A 21,917-nucleotide genomic window follows, 5' to 3' on the forward strand; every position below is an offset into this window, starting at 1 on the left:
TTGAGTCGTGTGCTCACATTTTTTACAGATATGGAAACCTGAAAAACTGTGATCATGCTTTTGTATGTGATCACAGGTGAACTTGCAAAAATAAGTGTAGAAAAAAAAAAATGTGATCACACAAAAAACACATGATCACACGAAACAGGTGAGATACAGTAAAACGGATGTGATCGCACAATAAGTTTATGATTACATTAAAATAAGTGTGATAACATGTTTCATGACACACTAGCAACATGTAATAACATGGAAAAACTGGGATATTTGAGTCGTGTGATTATATTTTTTTACAAAGCTGGAAACCTGAATAACTGTGATCATGCTTTTGTAAATGTGATCACATGTGATCTTGCTAAAAATGTGTGATCACATGGGGGGAAAGAAAATTCTGTGATTAAATTTTTTTTTAAATGTGATCACATGAAACACGTGATAAAGTAAAAAAACAGATCTTGCAATTACATGGAAATAAGTGTGATAACATGTTGTTTCCTGACATTCTATGCAAAACTGTGATATTTGAGTTAAGTGTGATATAATTTTTTTACAAATGTAATTCCAGCGGCCATGTGACGAAAACAACATGTGATCATGTGGGGAAACGTGATTGTGTGAAATACTGTTTGCATGATGTTTCATGCAGTCACATGCAGGATGTGATCACATGTCATTAGTATGGTGTCGAATGTGTTTCTGTGTGATTGGCATTGTAGCGTTTTGGGTTTGGATCTGAGTTCTTCTCGAGCCGATCCCGGTCTCAGGCTTCAGCCAGCTGATGAATCAGGTCAGTCCTGAGTCAGAGCTGCACTTCAGCTGAACTTGAACTTGCTCGGAAAACATTCGCCGGCCTTCTTCTGTGAGGTCTTCAGGTCATTAACGCTGGAAAGCTCCTGATTGATGTCTGAGATGTGTAAAGACACGGTCTGGTGGCCGGGCCTCCTTGAGGAACTGCGAGCAGCTAAAAAAAGCCTAAATGTCTAATAATGCACTGTACATGTGCAGATATGTGGAGATGTACACACAGCATGCAGCAGATTTCTGTAGGTTCCGTCTGTTCCTACAGTGTGGGTTTATCTAGAACAGTTGACCTTTTTTGATTTGTGACCAAACTAACAGCCCTTTTTTTACTTTGCTGCACTTTAAAAAAAGGGCCTGGCCTCAGGACTTTCTGCTGCTCTGGAATTGGAAGTATTTTTGATCCTCATCCAGATTCTATTTGCACTTTCCGCCTCTGACATCAGAGCCTTCGACTCTATAAATGAATGGCCCGGAGGCGGGCAGTTTGCTAACCCTGGCACTTAATGGAATCACGGACGTCTCGCATAGGAGGCAAGTTTGGGCTCCCAGGATGAAGAGAGAAAGTAAAGGAGCTGTTTTCCCGGCCTCCCTCCTCCTCAGCGTCCTCACACAGGTCAGAGTCCTCTCCGTCTCCATACTGCGGGTTAAAGCTTCATCCATTACATCTACATTTGTTTGTATATTTGCAGTAAAACTGATTTTCGATGTCATTTCTACAAACTGAGTGTTTAGCTTTTGTAGCTTCTGCAGATTTATTGTTATTATTATTATTATTATTATTATTATTATTACATTAATGTTCATTTACTAACTGTATTCATACAGAACCATTACCTTTACTATAAACAGGCTACTGTATATAACCCCATATATACAGTATGAGTGTGAAAAATCTTCTTAAAGTTCCAGGAAGAACCTTGAATTGGTAGAACGTTTGCCTCATTGGAAGGTTCTTTAGATCTTCAAAAAGCTGCAGGTTCATTATTCCCACATTAATCTCAATCAACTTTATTCAGAAACTGGGCTGTTCACCACCTAGAACCATATACAAAAGGTTTTCCACCAATGTGAAGAACCCTAACCAGCCAAAGAACCATTTAAGCATCCAGATGTTTCTTTTATTTATTTAGATATAGAGTCTATATAAAACCACTAAAACATCCAAAAACCCATTTTAAATAGGTTTGTAAGCTATCTAGCCCAACATTAAAAATATATATATATAATTCCATTGTAAAAGTACCAGTTAAAGTAAAGGTTTCAGGAAGAATCATTTGAACATTTATGTTATTGGAAGGTTCTTCAAAACCTTGCAGAACTACTATGGGTTGTTCTGCAACTTTTGTGTAAGTAATGTCCTCTAAGGAACATCTAAAAACATCTGCATACATGAAAAATGTTAAGAACTCTCACCAGGTAAAGAACCATTTAATCATCCAGATGTTTCTTTTACTTTTCAGAATTTTATATAGAACCTTTTCACTTTTCCTTAAAAGACTTGAAGAATACTTTATATATATATAAGAAGAACCTTTTTAAAGTTACCAGGTAATGGTTACCAGGAAGAACCCTCAAATAGAGACAGAATATAGGAACTTTATTGAAAGGTTCTTCAAACCCTTGCAGGAGTTAATATTGATATAACTTCAATGGGTTGTTTACTGTCTAGCATCTACACAATCCACCAATGTAAAGAACCCCAACCAGGCAAAGAGCCAATTTAGCTTCCGGACATTTCTTTTACTTGCTGTGATTCAGTATCAAACCACTGTCTTTACTGAAGAACCCTTCAGGAACCTTTTAAAGAGTGTATGTCAGCTAGGTAGTCCCACATGGGCCGTTACACTGACAATATCAGTGATTATAGAGTTTTATTAAGGATTAAAGGTGAACTCCGAACACTAAGGTCACGACCCTGCTTCTTACGCTATTCTGCTGCTGTCCGATTTATAAACCAGGTTCCAGAAGAAGGAACACACTGTGGAAGGAAGGCCTAAACTACAAAGCTATATTTAATATGTAATAATATTGATAATATTGATATTTAATATATTTATTATAATGACCCAGGGTGGACATTTGTTAATTTTCATACAAAAAGTATTTTAATGGTTCTTGGCTTGGCTGTAAGGATGTAGAATAGTATAGAACCTTTAAGTTCTATGAAAGGGAATTCCACCAATTTTTAATCCTTGTATGCATAATTCAGTCATTATATTCAGAGGGGTTTATTGTGAAACGCTCCTTTGTAGAAAAAGTTACTGATCTCTGTACAGTGGTGGTGAATGGAAGCAGGCTTCGGTCACCATGACTACAACACAGATACAGCCCATAATTGATCTCCTATCCAAACCCACCAGTGCAGCTACACGAGTCTTCTGAGTTTAATATGGAATCATGATGATGATGATGATGATGATGATGATGATGAGGGTAAAACAGTGGAGAATCTTAACTAATGCAGTTTTCTTTAGGGACTACTTTCTGTAGCTGCACTACACCCTGCAGCATGTATCCCTCCACCATTTTAATGATCTGATTTTAAAAGCAGGTTCTAGAGCCGAACTCTTCTCAGAACTCTGGTAGAACCGTGTCTCAGGCATCAGGCAGCGTCTTCATCACCATTAGGTGAAGAACTTTCTGTGAGGAGCTTTTATTAGAGCTTCAGACGTCTGCTTCCCTTCACCTCCACTGTAGAACCACAGCTCTGACTGGGGAGCTTATCTAGAACCTCCACTGTAGAACACCAGCTCTGACTGGGGGAGCTTATCTAGAACCTCCACTGTAGAACACCAGCTCTGACTGGGGCAGTGGTGGCTCAGCGGTTAGAGCGCCGGGATATCGATAACAGGGTTGTGGGTTCGATTCCCGGGCTCGGCAAGCTGCCACTGTTGGGCCCTTGAGCAAGACCCTTTACCCTCTCTGCTCCCCGGGCGCTGGAGTTGGCTGCCCACCGCTCTGGGTGTGTGTGTGTACTCACTGCCCCTAACACGTGAGTGTGTGTTCACTACCAGATGGGTTAAATGCGGAGGACACATTTCGCTGTACAGTCCACACTGTACAGTGACGAATACGTGCACCTTTATCCTTTTATCCTTTATCTAGAACCGAACGTTTCACACCAAAACCCCCCAACCCCCTGCTCTGTAAGCTTATTTTTGAACTGTGTAATTATATACAGAGAATGTCACCAGGGACCCTTTTCCAACATCTGTATTTTTGTCTGTATAATCTGCCTCACTCAGGTGGTATGCCAGCTCTGCGAGGGACCCTGCCACTGCCCCTGGCCCCCTCCCACCTGCCCAGTGGGCATCCCCCTGGTCCTGGATGGGTGCAGGTGTTGTCAGATGTGTGCCAGGCAGGAGGGCGAGCCCTGCTCTGAAAGAGACCTCTGTGACAGTCGACAGGGCCTGCAGTGTGACTACAGCGCCAGCTTTCCGGGAGGGCCGGGAGAGTGTGTCAGTAAGTGCTGCTGCTGCTCTGTTATCTAACAGACTTGTGCAAGAGCTGATAACCAATTTCAAGGTCCGTGAAGATAACCTGAGAGGCTAGGGTGAGGGTGGCAGGCTCTTGTTTTGATTTTGAAGCTGGATCAATGATTGCCTGGAATGCTACAGCCATGCAGTCTTAAAGATACAGTACAGTACAGTCTCCCTCTGCAGCTCTACCAGGTCTGGAGCTCTGCTGCAGTTACTGAGCTCTGAGCTCAGCACTCGGCCCTGACCCCGCTCTGTAACTTTACGTGGTCTGACAGACACTCGGTGGCTGAGCTGCTCTCTGTGAGCTGTTCCTCCTAAACTCTTCCACTGTTCAATAATAACACCACTCACAGCTGATGGAGGAAGATCTAGGAGGGAGGAAATTTCACCAGCTGACTTGTTGTTGTTGGTGCAGCGGTGTCTCCTATTACATACAGAACCACGCTGGAGTTCAGTGAGCTCTTCAGAACCTCCCGTACTTTCACTGATGTGTGGAGGAAAGGCAGACTGCAGGACTAGAGGCTGGAGTTTACACACCTGTGTGTGCAATGTGACTGAATCAAACACCTGAATTCAATTATTAAAAGGTGTCCCAATACTTTTGTCCATATAGTGTATATCTTAAAGTCCAAATGAGGGGAATTTAGGATGTGGGCCCTTTAATACCCATCACTTTTAACTGCATGTAAAGGCTTCTCATCCCACTGAGAACTCCTCCTGTGTTTCTCTTTCCTGGATGAACTCATCGACCACCTCGGCAGGGCAGAACATGCTGGGCTGTGAGCTGGACGGTGTGAGGTATGAGGAGGGTCAGACGTTCCAGCCCACATGCATGCAGCTCTGCCACTGTGTGGGCGGTGGCGTCACATGCGTCCCGCTCTGCAACGAAGACCTGAACCTGCCTGTTGCCAACTGCCCAAACCCAAGGCTTGCACAGCTGCCGGGCCGGTGCTGCAGGGAGTGGGTGTGTGACGGCCTGGACAACAGCGTCCTCCTGGAGAACACTGCAGGTGACACACAGCACAGCTATATACATATTCTAATATTATATAGAATTAATTACAGGTAGACACTCTCACTGACCACTGACTTTATGTTTATTTGGGTTTATTCTAATGTTATATAGAGTTAATTACAGGTAGACACTCTCACTGACCACTGACTTTATGTTTATTTGGGTTTATTCTAATGTTATATAGAGTTAATTACAGGTAGACACTCTCACTGACCACTGACTTTATGTTTATTTGGGTTTATTCTAATGTTATATAGAGTTAATTACAGGTAGACACTCTCACTGACCACTGACTTTATGTTTATTTGGGTTTATTCTAATGTTATATAGAGTTAATTACAGGTAGACACTCTCACTGACCACTGACTTTATGTTTATTTGGGTTTATTCTAATGTTATATAGAGTTAATTACAGGTAGACACTCTCACTGACCACTGACTTTATGTTTATTTGGGTTTATTCTAATGTTATATAGAGTTAATTACAGGTAGACACTCTCACTGACCACTGACTTTATGTTTATTTGGGTTTATTCTAATGTTATATAGAGTTAATTACAGGTAGACACTCTCACTGAACACTGACTTTATGTTTATTTGGGTTTATTCTAATGTTATATAGAGTTAATTACAGGTAGACACTCTCACTGACCACTGACTTTATGTTTATTGGGGTTTATTCTAATGTTATATAGAGTTAATTACAGGTAGACACTCTCACTGGCCACTGACTTTATGTTTATTTGGGTTTATTCTAACGTTATATAGAGTTAATTACAGGTAGACACTCTCACTGACCACTGACTTTATGTTTATTGGGGTTTATTCTAATGTTATATAGAGTTAATTACAGGTAGACACTCTCACTGACCACTGACTTTATGTTTATTTGGGTTTATTCTAATGTTATATAGAGTTAATTACAGGTAGACACTCTCACTGAACACTGACTTTATGTTTATTTGGGTTTATTCTAATGTTATATAGAGTTAATTACAGGTAGACACTCTCACTGACCACTGACTTTATGTTTATTGGGGTTTATTCTAATGTTATATAGAGTTAATTACAGGTAGACACTCTCACTGGCCACTGACTTTATGTTTATTTGGGTTTATTCTAATGTTATATAGAGTTAATTACAGGCAGACACTCACTGACTTTATGTGTATGTGGCTTCATTCTAAAGTTATAGAGTCATTCTTATGCAGGCAGTGTTGTTCACAGTGGTGATGAATGGAAATAGACGTCGGAACCTCTAAAGGTTTTGTATGTGAGGAAGGCAAGTGTGAAGAACCTTGTTGAAGGTTGAAGATCTTCAGCACGACGTAAAGCTTCTGTAGAAGTGGAAGTTCTTTTTCTAGAACCGTCTAGGAACATTTTTCTGGCCCCCATGTAGAAGGGTAAGAGAAGCCATCACGCTTCCATACTTAGCTCTAAATCCGTCCTGTGGTCAACCACCTTCTGGTGTTAACGTGATCTGCGCTGCTCTCGGGTGGTCGAAGCAGGTCCAAATGGAATACACGAGCTTAGGTTTGTTGTGTTTAGTAGAAAGACTTGGTGGGCTTCACTTGAGTCATTAATCCTTCGGGAATAGCACGCTCCCCTGCATCCCCCCGCCGCTGCATAGCAGAGGCACCACAAAGAATTCAGAGCCCTCTGTTCTAATGACCAGCTCAGCACACACAGCAGGCTGGGGGGTAGAAGCTCCCAATCAACCAGTGAGGATGTTTATGCCTTCGCTCTATGAATCACCACAGCTGACCGAGGCGCAAGGTCGTGGCAGGACGTGTCGACGTCCAACGGGAGCCCGTGGTCCAACTGCGTGGAGCAGATCACAGAGTGGAGCGCGTGCTCACGCAGCTGCGGACCAGGTGTCTCCACCCGCATGTCAAACAGGAACTGGGCCTGCCGCCCACAAACACAGACCCGTCTATGCCAGGTCAGGCCCTGCTACTCCACGGCCCCCTCCACGCCCACCGACAGAGTCCAGCCGGTGAGTAAGACAATATCACTGACCAATGAGATGTGCATTATAAAATACACTACATGTCCAGATGTTTGTGGACACCTTTTTAATGGTAAAAGTACTGCCCACAGAATAGGACTCTCTGGAGCAGATAAGCATGAGCCTATTGGCACCATGCTGCCTAACACCAGGCGTGGGCTAGTAGAGGGGTGTGAAGCCCCCCAGCATTGAGGAGCTGTGGAGCAGTGGAAGAGCTGTGTTCTCTGGAATGATGGTGGAAGAGCTCCATCCAGTACCGACCTCACTAATGTTCTTATCGCTGAATGCAGCAATCAAATCCTCACAGCAATGCTCCTCCAAAATCTAGCAGAATGCCTTCTTCCCTGGACAGTAGAGACAGTTAGAAACAATGCATGAACAGGTGTCCCAATACTTTTGTCCAAATAGTGTATTTCACATTCAGTTACATGTGATTACGTTATGAGGTCACATGCCATTTCATGTGATGTCATATGTGATTGCATGACATTCAGGTGATGTCACTACACAGTGTTATATGTAATAACATATTATTTACACAATTATAACGTGGTCATGTGATCATAACAATAGTAGAACCCTATTTGGTACTACATAGAAACAGGTATTCATGGTGAAAACCCTTCAAGCATTTATGTGGTTCTATATATAGCAGTTATCTACTAAAGAACCTTTGAAGAACCTCTCTTTGTGCTTTGTGTGGCTGTGATCCGTCTAATGTAAGGCCGGTCAGAACCGGTAACAGCAGTGTTGGTGATTTGGGCCAGTCTGCTCCTTTACTGTGAGAGTAAACTGAGCTTAGTGTGGACGCAGCAGCCCTGGCTTGATCGATTAGCAGCGAGGCTGCACAGTGTTTGCCCCGACAGTGTTTATTTGAGGCCCTGCATTCCAGGGAACGGGCGTGTGTGAGAGCAGCTACCGGTCGCCCCTCCCCGTCCGGCTGGAGCACCAGGGCTGCTTCAGCGCTCGCTCCTACAGGCCCCTGTTCTGCGGCACATGCACCGACAAGCGCTGCTGCACCCCTCACCGGACCAGAACCACCCGCACAGCCTTCCGCTGTCCTCAGGGAGGCATCACTCAGCACATGGTCATGGTCATCGAGACGTGCGTCTGCCATTTCCACTGTCCTCATCTGCCACGGACCAGCTCCAGGAGGACCAGATCCTGGCTCTAGGATGGCTCAGATTACAGCAGTATTGCCATCTCTGGGATATGGGCTTAAAATATCCACTCGCTATACATTTATTAACCCCTTAAAGTCTAAGTCTGGGTCTGTATGTGGGCCTACACCGGTTCCAAGTTGCCAAGTCTTAAGATTATTAACTGAATATGCAATAGGGGTCAAGAGGTCAGGTCAGCCTTTAGGCCAGTCTGCTATACTGTGCACATGTATTTATGTACATATTTAATAACGAGCTATACTTCCCTTCTGTATCCAGAGCTTGGAGTCTGCATTTCTTTATGAACAGGGTGTATTATAGCTACTATCAGAGGACTATGACAGTACAGAGATTAATACCTAAATAATAGACATAGAGGTCAAAGTGTGTGTTGATGCATTTACCAGGTACAGAGTAACGTGTACTCTCCAAAATATTCGACACACTCCAGAATAACAGAATAACTGACCCAGGTCATTTAAACAGCTATTTTTATATTCTTTTGACAAGAATTGTGTTGATATCTGCGGCGAATGGGACCAAATGTAAAGTCATAAAGGGATCATTTAAGATGATATAAGCTTCAATTTGCATTTTTTGTATTTGCCTTTTTATAATTTTTACATTTTATTTTTATTAAAAAGTTTACCCGATAAATTTTATAAATTAAAAAACCCATAGGGAACCACAAGAAAAGCATTTCCTCCAGGTATATGATGTTGAATTAGTGGGTTGATGAGGCCAGTTGGTGAAGGGGCTCTACATACGCTTATCCTCATCAAGCCGGTTCAGTCGGGGGTATCTCACTTTTTCATAAGCAGCTAATTGCACCACTGTAGTAGACCATTCTCCACAAGGGGGCAGGTGTCTCTTCCTCCGGGAAGAGCCAACACAATCCATCTCTTTTCAGAACGGTAGAAGTCACGGTCCTGACGGTCAGTGGTTATATCTAAAAGTCTTCAAACTTAATCTTGCAAATTTTATTCCACCCGCCCTTAAGTGCTGGACCCGACCCGAGGACATGTAGAATGGAGGCCCAACTTCTGTCACATCTCCAGCAGGAATCCGTTGGTGTTATTTTCCATTTGTACAGCTGTGGAGTTCGATGCCATCTGTGGGTTAAGCTCCCGGACAAAAAATGAGTCACCTTGCTGGTTTAAGGCGGTAGTAACTTCAGGCTCCTGCAGATGGCGCTGCACGAGGATGATAAGGCTATAAATACAGGAGGTGGTGCAGTGCAGTGAGGGTCTTGTTGAATGTGTGGACAATGGGTCTCAAAGCTGATGTTAATGGTTTCTGCCACTGCTGGTAGACCCGTATGACCGTACGCAGATTCAGCTGCTTCCTTCACACTGTGGTCTTTGGCCACGCCCAAATGCAGTCACTCCTTTTAGCCAATCATTAACTGTATCTACTTTGAGGCCCATTTTCCACACATCCAACAAGACCCTCACTGCACTGAACCACCTCTTCTCAACCTACGAATTCTGTCACACACCCACAGGTATTTATAGCCCCATTATCCTCGTGCAGCGCCATCTGCAGGAGTTTGAAGTTACTACCACCTTAAACATGTAAGGTGACTTATTTTTTGACCCGGGAGCGTATTGCTAACTGAATAAACCTATTATTCACTTCTTTGTACACTGTATTATATGTTTACTTTTAACAGAACCTTTTAATAAATATGTGTTAAATGTCCGGGAGTTGTCTCAGGAGTGTGGTTCCAGGTAAGTGTGAGCTGTTTTGGTGATTCAAAGAAAAGCCCAATTATAATCATACAACTGAATCATTTCCAGCACCGCAACAAAGCAGGCCTGGGAACAGGATGCATGTAAGTGGTGTTTGTTTTTAAAGTCCATCCATGAACATGCTGCTATCCCTTTCTGCTGCTACACTGTGAATTTCCCCACTGCGGGACTAATAAAGGATTATCTTATCTTATCTTATCTTAACATGACAAATCAAACAGAACGCAGGAAACTGAACTCGGCAAAAACAGAATCAGAGACAGTAGAAAACACAAACACTGAGAACTACAACACAAAGAAACATGAAGCCAGGAACACAGGCCACAATCCCACAAGCACAACAATGTCTGCGAACAAAGGCACTCACAGGGTTATATAATGAACACGATCAAGGAACACCTGGGATAACAACGAGAGGGCGGAGCTACAGCCTAGAGGTAGGTCAACAGGAAGCAGATTCAACACAGGAGCTTATAAACAGCTTTTCCCCTGGCCTATCTTGATTGAGGCCTTGCTGGGATTTGAACTTATGACCTTCTGATACTTGTTAAGTGCCACTCTTGCACTACTGAAACAAAACCCAGTTCTGAGTAAATCTGACTACATGGCCTCACAGCCCTTGAGTGGCGCAACTGTCTAACTGCCTGCTTGTTAAAAGATGGGAGGTCATGAGTTTAAATCCCAGGAAAGGGATAAATAGGAAGGCCTCACCCCACTGGAGGGAGGAGCCACCACTGGCAACAACAGAAGTACACTGGAAACATGCGAAGACAGAGCGGAGCTATTAATCGGTTCTTGTACCTCTACATAAATTCCCCATTTGTCCAAATGTTTGTGGACACCCCTGCTAATGCATGCATTCGGCTGGTTTAAGCTGCACCCATTGCTGACATTGATGTGCAAATGCTGACCCAGTCTAGAGGCTGAGGGACAGGTGCCACCAGGTGGACTGATGGTTCCGACCTCTTAAAGGAGCAGTTCAGTAAAAAAATCAAAGATCATGACTTATCTCAGACCCCAGATTCAGTCAATCAGCCAAGACGTGTCTGGTATCTGATGTGTACTTCTTTAGTTTACAACAGAAGATGCTAGGCTAAAGTTGCTAACAAACACCGGACTTAGACTGTCACCAATTTCCTCATCTCTGTAAATGCAAGCCTAAATCTCTCAGAGCTCCTCCAGATCTTCATTAGTTGGTAAATGGATGAAGTTTAGAAGACGGTGGGACTTCCTTTAGCGTGTAAACACAGACAGAACCTTCTCCACAGAGCTGAGGAACGCTGGAGGAACCGTGTCGAGGGATCGTTCCAATTTAAGCAAACATGCTTATATCAGGTCTATCTGTGACATTAGCATGAACCCAAATTCACCAAAATTATGAATGCATTTTTAAGCCAATAAATAAGAAGATTTTGGGTCTGACACACTGCATACACTGTGTCCAAAAGTATTCAGACATCCTTATTAATTAGCAAATGTAGCTACTAGCTAAGGTGTATCTATACTGGAAAAAGGCAGTGACCAATAAAATAGGAAGGGGTACAGAGAGAGGTATAGAGCCCCCAGCATTGAGCTTCACCCAACAGCTTTGCAATTAACACTTAATATCCAGTATGAAGTTCTAATATCATTAATATCCAGTATGAAACTCTAATATATTAATATCCAGTATGAAGCTCTAATAACATTAATATCCAGTAAAAAGTTCTAATAACATTAATATCCAGTATGAAGTTCTAATAGCATTAATATCCAGTATGAAATTTTATGAACATTAATATCCAGTATGAAGTTCTAACAACATTAATATCAGTATGAAGTTCTAATAACATTAATATCCAGTATGAAGCTCTAATAACATTAATATTCAGTATGAAGCTCTAATAACATTAATATTCAGTATGAAGTTCTAATAACATTAATATCCAGTATGAAGCTCTAATAACATTAATATCCAGTATAAAGTTCTAATAACATTAATATCCAGTATGAAGCTCCAATAACATTAATATCCAGTATGAAACTCTAATATATTAATATTCAGTATGAAGCTCTAATAACATTAATATCCAGTAAAAAAGTTCTAATAACATTAATATCCAGTATGAAGTTCTAATAGCATTAATATCCAGTATGAAACTCTAATATATTAATATCCAGTATGAAGCTCTAATAACATTAATATCCAGTAAAAAGTTCTAATAACATTAATATCCAGTATGAAGTTCTAATAGCATTAATATCCAGTATGAAGTTCTAATATCATTAATATCCAGTATGAAATTTTATGAACATTAATATCCAGTATGAAGTTCTAATAACATTAATATCCAGTATGAAGTTCTAATAACATTAATATTGAGTATGAAGTTCTAATAACATTAATATTCAGTATAAAGTTCTAATAACATTAATATTCAGTATGAAGCTCTAATAACATTAATATTCAGTATGAAGTTCTAATAACATTAATATCCAGTATGAAGCTCTAATAACATTAATATCCAGTATAAAGTTCTAATAACATTAATATCCAGTATGAAGTTCTAATATCATTAATATCCAGTATGAAACTCTAATATATTAATATCCAGTATGAAGCTCTAATAACATTAATATCCAGTAAAAAGTTCTAATAACATTAATATCCAGTATGAAGTTCTAATAGCATTAATATCCAGTATGAAGTTCTAATATCATTAATATCCAGTATGAAATTTTATGAACATTAATATCCAGTATGAAGTTCTAACAACATTAATATCAGTATGAAGTTCTAATAACATTAATATCCAGTATGAAGTTCTAATAACATTAATATTGAGTATGAAGTTCTAATAACATTAATATTCAGTATAAAGTTCTAATAACATTAATATTCAGTATGAAGCTCTAATAACATTAATATTCAGTATGAAGTTCTAATAACATTAATATCCAGTATGAAGCTCTAATAACATTAACATCCAGTATGAAGCTCTAATGACATTAATATCCAGTATAAAGTTCTAATAACATTAATATCCAGTATGAAGCTCTAATAACATTAATATCCAGTATGAAGTTCTAATAACATTAATATTCAGTATGAAGCTATAATAACATTAATATCCAGTATGAAGCTCTAATAACATTAATATCCAGTATGAAGTTCTAATAACATTAATATCCAGTATGAAGCTCTAATAACATTAATATCCAGTATGAAGTTCTAATAACATTAATATCCAGTATGAAGCTCTAATAACATTAATATTCAGTATAAAGTTCTAATAACATTAATATCCAGTATGAAGCTCTAATAACATTAATATCCAGTATGAAGTTCTAATAACATTAATATCCAGTATGAAGCTATAATAACATTAATATCCAGTATGAAGCTCTAATAACATTAATATCCAGTATGAAGTTCTAATAACATTAATATCCAGTATAAAGTTCTAATAACATTAATATCCAGTATGAAGCTCTAATAACATTAATATCCAGTATGAAGCTCTAATAACATTAATATCCAGTATGAAGTTCTAATAACATTAATATCCAGTATGAAGCTCTAATAACATTAATATTCAGTATGAAGCTCTAATAACATTAATATTCAGTATGAAGTTCTAATAGCATTATCTTCATTAGATAAGTTTCAGTGGTGGAACTAGTCATCACACCCTGACCTCACTGATGCTCTATAATACAGCTGAATGCAATCAAATCCTTACAGCAATTTTCCAACATCTAGTCTGAGGCCTTCTCAGAAGAGTGGAGGATGTTACTGCAGCAAAGGAGGCCCAACTTCCTATTAACACTCAGGATTGCAGAAGAAGCGATGGAGGAGCCAGTGTCTCCAGGTGTGCAGTCTGTTGGCTCTTATTTTGATGTTGAGCCGCAGTGACAGGAGGTCAGGGCGTAGCGGTGTGAAACAGGGGCGGGTTGGTGCTGCAGAAGGAGAAGTAAAACAGACATTCAAATCAGGCCCAGAAATAGTCTCTTAGCTGACAGAGGTTTTGTAGCTGGGCCTTTTCACACTTGATTGTATTTGTATGTCCAGCATCAGCTATCAGCTCATACAGGGGTGTGAAGCTGCTGGTCTGTACCATGAATAGACAAATTAAACTGTATCTGCGGTCTGAGGCAGGAAATGCATGTACATCTGGCTTGTGGTGGAGATGTAGATGGTAACACCACCAAAAGATTTGCACTATTATTCAACCCCTGTGTTGTCTTGGGCGCCAGAAATGACTTGCGAACACGTTTACCTACAGAGAAAACCCCCTGAGTTATCTTTTTTTTAATTTAACTTGAATGACTTTTCCTAGCGTGACCCAAACATTACAAAAAATTAATCATCGCCTTGTAAAAAAAAATGACAAAAGTACTGGGACACCTGCTCATTCACTGTTTCTTCTTAAATACAGGCTATTAAAACTAAAGGCTTTCAAAAAGCACTCAGCACTGAATTAGATAGAAGGATGTGTGTGTGTGTGTGTGTGTGTGTGTGTGTGTGTGTGTGTGTGTGCGAGAGATAAAAAGGGAGAAAAGCAGAGATCATTTCCTATCAGTTTGCAAGTGCTGTGTTTCCGACAGTGTGGGCGATTCAGACTGTACTGTTTGCTTTACTGTGCTTCAGCTCCTCTCCTCAACTCAACCAGATAAACAATAATCACTAATCATAATATTTATTTTTTATATTTTACATTCAATAATAATATACTGGATATTAATGCTATTAGAGCTTCATACTGGATATTAATGCTATTAGAACTTCATACTGGATATTAATGATATTAGAGCTTCATACTGGATATTAATATTATTAGAACTTCATACTGGATATTAATGTTATTAGAGCTTCATACTGGATATTAATGATATTAGAACTTCATACTGGATATTAATGTTATTAGAGCTTCATACTGGATATTAATGATATTAGAACTTCATACTGGATATTAATGCTATTAGAGCTTCATACTGGATATTAATGTTATTAGAACTTCATACTGGATATTAATGCTATTAGAGCTTCATACTGGATATTAATGTTATTAGAACTTCATACTGGATATTAATGTTATTAGAGCTTCATACTGGATATTAATGTTATTAGAACTTCATACTGGATATTAATGTTATTAGAGCTTCATACTGGATATTAATGTTATTAGAGTTTCATACTGGATATTAATGTTATTAGAGCTTCATACTGGATATTAATGTTATTAGAACTTCATACTGGATATTAATGTTATTAGAGCTTCATACTGGATATTAATGTTATTAGAGCTTCATACTGGATATTAATGATATTAGAACTTCATACTGGATATTAATGATATTAGAACTTCATACTGGATATTAATGTTATTAGAGCTTCATACTGGATATTAATGCTATTAGAGCTTCATACTGGATATTAATGTTATTAGAACTTCATACTGGATATTAATGCTATTAGAGCTTCATACTGGATATTAATGTTATTAGAACTTCATACTGGATATTAATGTTATTAGAACTTCATACTGGATATTAATGTTATTAGAGTTTCATACTGGATATTAATGTTATTAGAGCTTCATACTGGATATTAATGCTATTAGAGCTTCATACTGGATATTAATGTTATTAGAACTTCATACTGGATATTAATGTTATTAGAGCTTCATACTGGATATTAATGTTATTAGAGCTTCATACTGGATATTAATGATATTAGAACTTCATACTGGATATTAATGATATTAGAACTTCATACTGGATATTAATGTTATTAGAGCTTCATACTGGATATTAATGCTATTAGAACTTCATACTGGATATTAATGTTATTAGAGCTTCATACTGGATATTAATGCTATTAGAGCTTCATACTGGATATTAATGTTATTAGAACTTCATACTGGATATTAATGTTATTAGAACTTCATACTGGATATTAATGCTATTAGAGCTTCATACTGGATATTAATGTTATTAGAGCTTCATACTGGAGATTAATATTATTAGAGTTTCATACTGGATATTAATGCTATTAGAGCTTCATACTGGATATTAATGATATTAGAGCTTCATACTGGATATGAATGTTACTGGATATCAGTGTTATCAGAACTTCATACTGGATATTAATATTATTAGAGTTTCATACTGGATATTATTGTTTTTAGAACTTCATACTGGATATTAATGTTACTGGATATCAGTGTTATCAGAACTTCATACTGGATATTAATATTATTAGAGCTTCATACTGGATATTATTGTTTTTAGAACTTCATACTGGATATTAATGTTACTGGATATCAGTGTTATCAGAACTTCATACTGGATATTAATATTATTAGAGCTTCATACTGGATATTATTGTTTTTAGAACTTCATACTGGATATTAATGTTACTGGATATCAGTGTTATCAGAACTTCATACTGGATATTAATATTATTAGAGCTTCATACTGGATATCAGTGTTATCAGAACTTCATACTGGATATCAGTGTTATCAGAACTTCATACTGGATATCAGTGTTATCAGTGTTATAGGTCTATCTGGAACCTAATGACGTTAATTGCTTACGTGAAAACACTGATTCACGCATAAATGGGCATTTCCTACACTGGGTGAGGGAAGTGGGCGTCCTCCTGCAGTGAGTCAAAGAGTCTTGTGTTCATGAGGCAGCTGTGCAGCCCAGCACGCGCCAGTCTGCAGCACAGCCTTCTGAAGGGCTGAACTTGAGAAGCATGGAGGCGACGAGAGGCAACGTCTCGAGGAACGTGTCGGGGTGCCAGCCGATTGACCTGCCCTTTACGCACAGGTTCCTGCCCACCGTCTACATCCTGGTCTTCATCATCGGCGCGTCGGCCAACGTGTTCGGGCTCAGGTCGGTCTACAACGGCTGGAAGAAGCTCGGCAACATCAACGTCTTCATCCTGAACCTCGGCGTGGCTGACCTGCTCTACGTGTCCACGCTGCCGTTCCTGGTCAGCTATTACGCGGCGGACAGCAAGTGGATGTTCGGCCAGACGTTCTGCAAGATCACGCGCTTCTGCTTCAACCTGAACCTGTACGGCAGCATAGGCTTCCTCACGTGCATCAGCCTGTACAGGTACCTCGGGATCGTTCACACCATGAAGGTGATGGGTAAGATCAACACCAGGATGTCGGTGGCCATCAGCGCCCTCGTGTGGGCTCTGGTGTTCGTGCAGATCCTGCCTGACATGTACTTCGACAAATCCCTGCCGAACTCCTCGGCCGACGCCTGTTACGACACCACGACGGACCAGTGGATCAAAGACTACCTGTCCTACAGCCTGGGCTGGACCTTCAGCGGCTTCGTGGTGCCGCTGCTCATCATCCTGCTCTGCTATGGCCACATCGTGGTGGTTCTGGCCACCAGGGCCAACATCAACACTCTGCTGAAGCAGCGCTGCCTGAAGCTGGTGGTCATGCTGACCGTGCTGTTCTCCATCTGCTTCATCCCATACCACGTCTTCAGGAACCTGAACCTGAAGACCAGGATTCTGAAGGCCGAGGGGACGTGCCACAGGAGCTTCGACAATATCTACGTGGCCCACCAGGTGAGCCGGGGGCTGGTGTGCATGAACAGCGCCATCAACCCCCTGATTTACCTGGTGGGGAACGATGAGTTCCTCATGCGGCTCCACGACATGAGCAAGAGAGCCAGGCTGTCGGTCATGCAGTTGACCGGCGCCATCATCTACCGCAGGCCTCAGGAGATGGACTCAGTGGCTGATGGTCGGCCAGACGCTCGCAACGCTGTGGGGGATGAGAGGAACTGATGTTGCTGGACACATCCTAACCCTAGAACCGGGTCCGGTTCTGGTTCTGGTTCAGGAGGTTCGGGGGTGTTCCTGCTGTGCTACACGGCGGATGAGTTCAGAAAGTTGACGTCCACAGATACATTATATGTCCAAAAGTTTGTGGACACCCCTTCTAATGAATGCGTTCAGCTACTTTAGGCTGCACCCATTGCTGACACAGATATGCAAATGCACACACACAGCTTGTCTAGTCCCTGTAGAGAGGTACTGCCACCATGCTGCCTAATAATGCCAGGCAGGAGGAGGTCTGGTGGTGATCATCTCATCCAACATCTCATCCTGATACCCTTGATTTCAGAAGAAACAGTGAATGAGGTGTCCCAATACTTTTGTCAATATAGTGTATGTACATGAACAATGTTATGGATATTGGCGACAGCCCTCCGCTCCTGCATCGGTGGACCCGATGGCCAGCTGGAGCTCCATCACTTCAGAGGACCCCACAGCCCAATGCTTGGGGGGCTCTACACCCCTCCAGCCCATGCCCTGCTTTGGGCACAGCGACCTTAGACTGAGCTGCTCCAGGGAACCCTGTTCTATGCACTTACTTGAACATGTGACTAACCGTAAGGGGTGTCTGGATACTTCTGGACAGACTTGTTTGACTTCCTACTTGACTGGTAATCAGCGTGTGCTGGAGCTTTAGAACTTCAAGACCTGGTCCAGCCTATGTGCTGAATCGTGGCCTGCATGCGAGGCTAGGTGGACCTTGAGCTTCAAATGCTGGTCTGCTAGAACTCGGCCGCTCATAGGCTGGTGTTACATTCCACACTGTTCTGACCAGGGTCAGTGACAGCAACCCACTTCAGAATGTCAGGAAACGCTGATGACTTATGGCCTGATTGTTCAGCGTGGGGGTTTTTTATGCCTGCTTAAATCTGAGGCTGGTCTGCAGAGGAAGCGAAGGGAGGTAAAGGCCAGGCCTGTTCCTAGCATGAAGCATTTATCATGCTCCTGATCAGATGCCTGGCTAGCACGCGATCAGCGGCGCACTGGGAGTTTCATCAGTGCGGGCTGTGTGGTGGTGGGGCCTCCAGACAGGATCTCACAGCACCATTAATATTCATTACAGCACTGATAGGGAGGCGTTTCCTCTCTGGTTCTCATTCTGAATCTTCCGTGACCACAGACGGCTGCTCAGAGTAAAATGAAAGGATTTAGATAGAAACTGATAGAGACACCTTAGCACTGCAGACAACAATCAGGCATGCGTCATACTAGCACTGCCAGCCCTGTCAGGTCTGGGTGGGTGGGGGGGAGACCTGAGGGTTCTTCCGAGAAGCCCTGATGATTTCTGGGAATTCGAAAAAAATTATCAATTATGATTGATCACTGGATCACAACAGATGCAGGCAATTAGTTTGCAAATGAGGTGGAGAGGCTAGGCTAATGTTACTAACAAACACTGGACTTGGACTGTAGCTAATCTCGTTTCTGTAAACACACGCCCCCGAAATTATATTTATTTGCATTAAAAGTTATGAGCTGTAACACCGGGTCCACCCTTTTAATGCCGTACCGAACCGTCTACGAGAGGCTGTCCTCGTATCTGAAGAAGCATTTAAGCAGGGCTGGGCGATATGGTATAAATACTGTATCACGATATTTAAAGATTTTTTTCACGATATTTTTACGATACATGTGATCACAGACTAAAACCATCCGTATCAGATTCTTATAAACTGCTATTCAGCACTAACAGTCTCCTCCATATGATTAGAGAAGCTTACTGTTATCACAATACGAAATTTATCACGATACGAATTTTATCACGAGACGATAAAATATCGTCATATTACCCAGATCAAAAAGGCTTCATAAACACTGCTCAGTCCCGCGGAGAAGCTCATGTTTGTCCATATTGGGATGACCAGGCGTCCCCCTTTTGCTGGAGATGTCCTCCTTCTCCTTCTGCGTGGTCTTGTAAGCTGATATCAGGATTTTGCACTGATTTCACATCAGAGTTTTCTTCTACAGCTGCTACGCAACTTTAAACATGCCTGCTTAAGCCCCGCCTCCTCAGCGCCCGCCACTATTGGTCTACACGCACCTGCATCTTCATCAACCGCCACCGCCGATTGAGCACAGCCTAAAAATGCGTAAACGTGAACGTAAATAAACACGAATCAGGTTTGTCTTTACCTGATTTTTACATTTTGTCTTATTGATGTATTTATTAATGTATTTTTACAGTGGAAGGAGATGATGTTGTGTAACAGGGTGGTAAAAGTGCTTCTTTTTAGTTAAAAATTGAAGGTGGTGATTTATCAAAGTAGTCTACGTACCTTGTCACGTAGTCCTACTTTAAGCCCCCAGCCACACCATCCTAACCATGATGACCATGTCCCCAGTGTCCTTATTTTTGAAAAACAGAAGTTATTGGCTGAAGTAAAAGTCGCATCCTGTTCTAAACCACACCCCTTTACCAAGAGAGACCGGCTGAGAAACAGTGTGTTTACAGAGACGGGTAAATTGGTGACAGTCCAAGTCCAGTGTTTGTTAGCCACATTAGCCTAGCGTCTCTTGTTGTAAACTAAAGAAGCTCACATCAGTTTTGACTGATCGACTGAATCTGGGGTCAGAGATCAGTCATATTACTCTGATTTAAGTGCTTAAATGTAGGGCTGGGCAATATGACGATATTTTATCGTATCGTGATAAATATCGTGAAAAAAGTCTTTAAATATCGTGATGTAGTATTTATACCAAATAGCACTGAAAGAGGTTCCATCAGTGTTACAGGTCATATGACTTATTTTCAGTGCTCTGTAGAACCATGTTAGCTTAGAGTTTAGCTGTAGTGGACAGCTAGTCAGTCAGATGACCACTGCATGATGGACAGGCCCAAATCAGTGAGCCCTGGGACACCTTGAAACCTGCTACAGACAGACTGAAGACTTCAGGACATGACGGGACGTTTAATGAAAGGTTTGCTGGACTGGTGTGTAACCCTTTCTCGACTGAACTGACGCCGTTACTTAAGCGATAGGATGTGGAACAAAGAATTACAGAAGAGGCTTAGTTGCACTTGTAAAATCTTCATTTCGGGGAAGCGAACAAACACTGTCGCTGCTTTTCAGGGCTGGGTAACGCTTTATCGGACTGTGGCCGTGCTGTAAATTAGTCTGTTTAAGAATGTCTGTGTTATATAGCCTGTAAACAGCTGAATAAAGTGAAAAACTGCAAACTGAAGGTGCCATTATTGTCATTATACACTTACACTATATGGGCAAAAGTATTGGGACACCTGCTCATTCACTGTTTCTTCTGAAATCAAGGGTACTAAAAAGAGTTGAGCTGCTTTTGTTGGAATAAGTAAGTCTCTACTGTCCAGCGAAGAAGACTTTGCTGTGAGAATTTGATTGCATCCAAATTAGGAATTAGTGAGGTCAGATCATCCCTAACTCCCCAACTCTTCCCAAAAGTACTGGATGGAGCTCCACCATCATCATTCCAGAGAACACAGCTCTTCCACTGCTCCACAGCTCCTCAATGCTGGGGGGCTTTATACCCCTTTACTAGCCCACGCCTGGCATTATTAGGCAACAAGGAGCCAATAGGGTCATGATGTTGATCTGCTCCAGAGGGTCCTATTCTATTGGCAGTACTTCTTCTCTACAGGGAAGTGGAGAAAGCCAGATTTACACACAGTGTCAAAAGCAGAGCTAACAAATTACATCAGATATGTTAATAATGAAACTCCAGATGACTCGGAAGATCCAGAGAAAGATAAGCTAAGCTATTAGCTTTCTGGGCCTGCATTGCCATCACCATCTCCCGGTCACCAGATTAACAGAGTAAAACAGCGGAAGGTCCAGGCCCTCCGACTCAGCGGGATCTTCATTATTAACGTCTCTGA

General features: G+C 41.2%; 2 protein-coding genes across 2 annotated transcripts; both read left to right on the top strand.

Annotated features, from left to right (window-relative positions):
• The first annotated feature begins 1,303 nt into the window (after nt 1–1,303).
• Nucleotides 1,304–10,164, top strand: LOC140542895 (CCN family member 5-like). Its single transcript, XM_072665849.1, has 5 exons — nt 1,304–1,414; nt 4,047–4,263; nt 5,042–5,290; nt 7,056–7,291; nt 8,196–10,164. The coding sequence occupies exons 1-5, from the start codon at nt 1,352–1,354 to the stop codon at nt 8,475–8,477; spliced, it is 1,047 nt and encodes a 348-aa protein (XP_072521950.1). The 5' UTR covers nt 1,304–1,351; the 3' UTR covers nt 8,478–10,164.
• Nucleotides 10,165–16,908: 6,744 nt separating this feature from the next.
• On the top strand, nt 16,909–19,327 carry LOC140542844 (P2Y purinoceptor 1-like). Its single transcript, XM_072665788.1, has one exon. The coding sequence runs from the start codon at nt 16,958–16,960 to the stop codon at nt 18,014–18,016; it is 1,059 nt and encodes a 352-aa protein (XP_072521889.1). The 5' UTR covers nt 16,909–16,957; the 3' UTR covers nt 18,017–19,327.
• The last annotated feature ends 2,590 nt before the right edge of the window (nt 19,328–21,917 follow it).

The sequence above is a fragment of the Salminus brasiliensis genome, chromosome 21, assembly GCF_030463535.1.
Source record: "Salminus brasiliensis chromosome 21, fSalBra1.hap2, whole genome shotgun sequence".
NCBI classification, from domain to species: Eukaryota; Metazoa; Chordata; class Actinopteri; order Characiformes; family Bryconidae; genus Salminus; species Salminus brasiliensis.

Bases quoted from the DNA above. Each gene is read 5' to 3' on its own strand.
- LOC140542895 (XM_072665849.1), top strand. From the start codon at position 1,352: ATGAAGAGAGAAAGTAAAGGAGCTGTTTTCCCGGCCTCCCTCCTCCTC. The intron at 4,264-5,041 runs GTAAGTGCTGCT...CCACCTCGGCAG, and splicing joins AGGGCCGGGAGAGTGTGTCA to GGCAGAACATGCTGGGCTGT. The intron at 7,292-8,195 runs GTGAGTAAGACA...CCTGCATTCCAG, and splicing joins CCACCGACAGAGTCCAGCCG to GGAACGGGCGTGTGTGAGAG.
- LOC140542844 (XM_072665788.1), top strand. From the start codon at position 16,958: ATGGAGGCGACGAGAGGCAACGTCTCGAGGAACGTGTCGGGGTGCCAG.